The sequence below is a fragment of the Procambarus clarkii genome, chromosome 47 (genome assembly GCF_040958095.1).
Source record: "Procambarus clarkii isolate CNS0578487 chromosome 47, FALCON_Pclarkii_2.0, whole genome shotgun sequence".
In the NCBI taxonomy this organism is placed as follows: domain Eukaryota; kingdom Metazoa; phylum Arthropoda; class Malacostraca; order Decapoda; family Cambaridae; genus Procambarus; species Procambarus clarkii.
The window spans coordinates 15,161,923-15,164,415 of NC_091196.1; the positions used below are offsets into that span (position 1 = coordinate 15,161,923).

Below are 2,493 nucleotides of genomic sequence, written 5' to 3' on the forward strand. Positions count from 1 at the left end.
GATCTCTCTTCATGCAGGTCGGCGTTCAATCCCCGACCGTCCAATTGGTGGAGCACCATTCCTTTCCCCCGTCCCATCCCAAATCCTTATCCTGACCCCCCTTCCAAGTGACAGTCTTATTGGCCTAGCACTTTCTCCTACCAATTAATTACCTTACCTCCCAGCTGAGCCTCACAACACCACAAAGCCTCACAACACCACAAAGCCTCACAACACCACAAAGACTCACAACACCACAAAGACTCACAACACCACAAAGACTCACAACACCACAAAGACTCACAACACCACAAAGACTCACAACACCACAAAGACTCACAACACCACAAAGACTCACAACACCACAAAGCCTCACAACACCACAAAGACTCACAACACCACAAAGACTCATAAAGTTAAAAGCCATTCTGAGCGCTCTCTAAAAAAAAATTCTATCTGAAAATTTTAATGTGTAAGATTAAACGTCATGTTAAATCCTGATCCGTATTTGTCTTGCGTGTCTCAAACTTTTCTCATGGCGGGTCTGCTGGCAGCCGTCACGGTGGGACCGTCTGCGTGCTGTCTGCGTGCTGTCTGTATGCAGGTATTCTGCTTGTTATCTGCTTATTGTCTACAGAGTGCCTGCGTGTTGTCTGCGGGTTGTCTGCGGGTTATCTGCGGGTTGTCTGCGTGTTGTCTGTATGCAGGTATTCTGCTTGTTATCTGCTTATTGTCTACAGATTGCCTGCGTGTTGTCTGCGTGTTGTCTGCGGGTTGTCTGCGGGTTGTCTGCGTGTTGTCTGCGGGTTGTCTGCGTGTTGTCTGCGGGTTGTCTGCGGGTTGTCTGCGGGTTGTCTGCGGGTTGTCTGCGGGTTGTCTGCGAGTTGTCTGCAAGTTGTCTGCAAGTTGTCTGCGGGTTGTCTGCGGGTTGTCTGCAAGTTGTCTGCGGGTTGTCTGCGGGTTGTCTGCGGGTTGTCTGCGGGTTGTCTGCGTGTTGTCTGCGTGTTGTCTGCGTGTTGTCTGCAAGTTGTCTGCAAGTTGTCTGCGGGATGTCTGCGGGTTGTCTGCGGGTTGTCTGCGGGTTGTCTGCGGGTTGTCTGCGGGTTGTCTGCGTGTTGTCTGCGTGTTGTCTGCGTGTTGTCTGCAAGTTGTCTGCAAGTTGTCTGCGGGATGTCTGCGGGTTGTCTGCGGGTTGTCTGCGGGTTGTCTGCGGGTTGTCTGCAGGTTGTTGTTGTCCTGGACATTGTTAGTAAGAGTCTGATGGATCAAAGTCCACGCTAACATATATTCCCTCTCGTTCTTCTCGTTGCCTCTCCTGTCCCTTTACTATCCCTTCCTATCCCTCCTCCCTCTTCACCCTCTCTCCCCCTTCCACCTATTCTCTTACCTTTCTGTTCCCGGTCCTTATAACTTCCTTCTTCTCTCCCTTCACTATCCGTACAAACACTCGTACTTGACCCATGTGGCTGAAACTTTACCATGTGGCTGTCAAGCTAACCATGTGGCTGTCAGGCTAACCATGTGGCTGTCAGGCTAACCATGTGGCTGTCGAGCTAATCATGTGGATGGTAAGCTAGTTATTTGGCTGTCAAGTTAGCCATGTGATTGTCAAGCTAATCATTTGGGTATCAAGCTAACCATGTGGCTGTCAAGCTAATTATGGCTGTCACGCTAACTATGTGGCGGTCAAGCTAACTTTGTCACTGTCAAACTAACCATGTGGCTGTCAAGCTAACCAGGTGATTATCAATCTAACCGGGTGGCTGTCAAGCTAACCATATGATTGTCAAGTTTACTGTGTGATTGTCAAGCTAACCATGTTGCTGTCAAGATAAATGTGACTCAAGATAACCAGGTGGCTGTCAAGCTAACCATGTGATTGTCAAGCTAAGCATGTTGCTGTCACGCTAACCTTGTCACTGTCAAGCTAACCATGTGATTGTCAAGCTAACCTTGTCACTGTCAAACTAACCATGAGGCTGTCAAGATAACCATGTGGCTGTCAATCCAACCATGTGGCTGTCAACCTCACTATGTGGGTGTGTTACGGCCACCTGGGACCCGTAACCAGGTTCTTGTTGGAGGAACCTGTGTGTGGTATCCGACCCCGAGTCGGTAGTCCGCTTTCAAGAAGGTGGCTATATAGTGCAAAATAAAGGTGAGGGGATGAACAGAACACTGTTCCTTTCACCTATGTATTATATATTTTACCATCACTGTTAAGTATATGTGTATATATTATATATATATATATATATATATATATATATATATATATATATATATATATATATATATTATATATATATATATATATATATATATATATATATATATATATATATATATATATATATATATTATATATATATATATATATATATATATATATATATATATATATATTATATATATATATATATATATATATATATATATATATATATATATATATATATATATATATATATATATATATATATATATATATATATAACTGAAAACTCACACCCC

The 2,493-nt window shown here is 43.6% G+C and overlaps 1 protein-coding gene across 1 annotated transcript; it reads right to left on the minus strand.

The window, feature by feature from the left end:
• Positions 1-603: 603 nt before the first annotated feature.
• On the minus strand, positions 604-1,263 carry LOC138350831 (salivary glue protein Sgs-3-like). Its single transcript, XM_069302270.1, has one exon. The coding sequence runs from the start codon at positions 1,261-1,263 to the stop codon at positions 604-606; it is 660 nt and encodes a 219-aa protein (XP_069158371.1).
• Positions 1,264-2,493: the final 1,230 nt, after the last annotated feature.

Excerpts from the sequence above, each read along its gene's own strand:
- LOC138350831 (XM_069302270.1), bottom strand. The coding sequence starts at position 1,263 with ATGTTAGCGTGGACTTTGATCCATCAGACTCTTACTAACAATGTCCAG.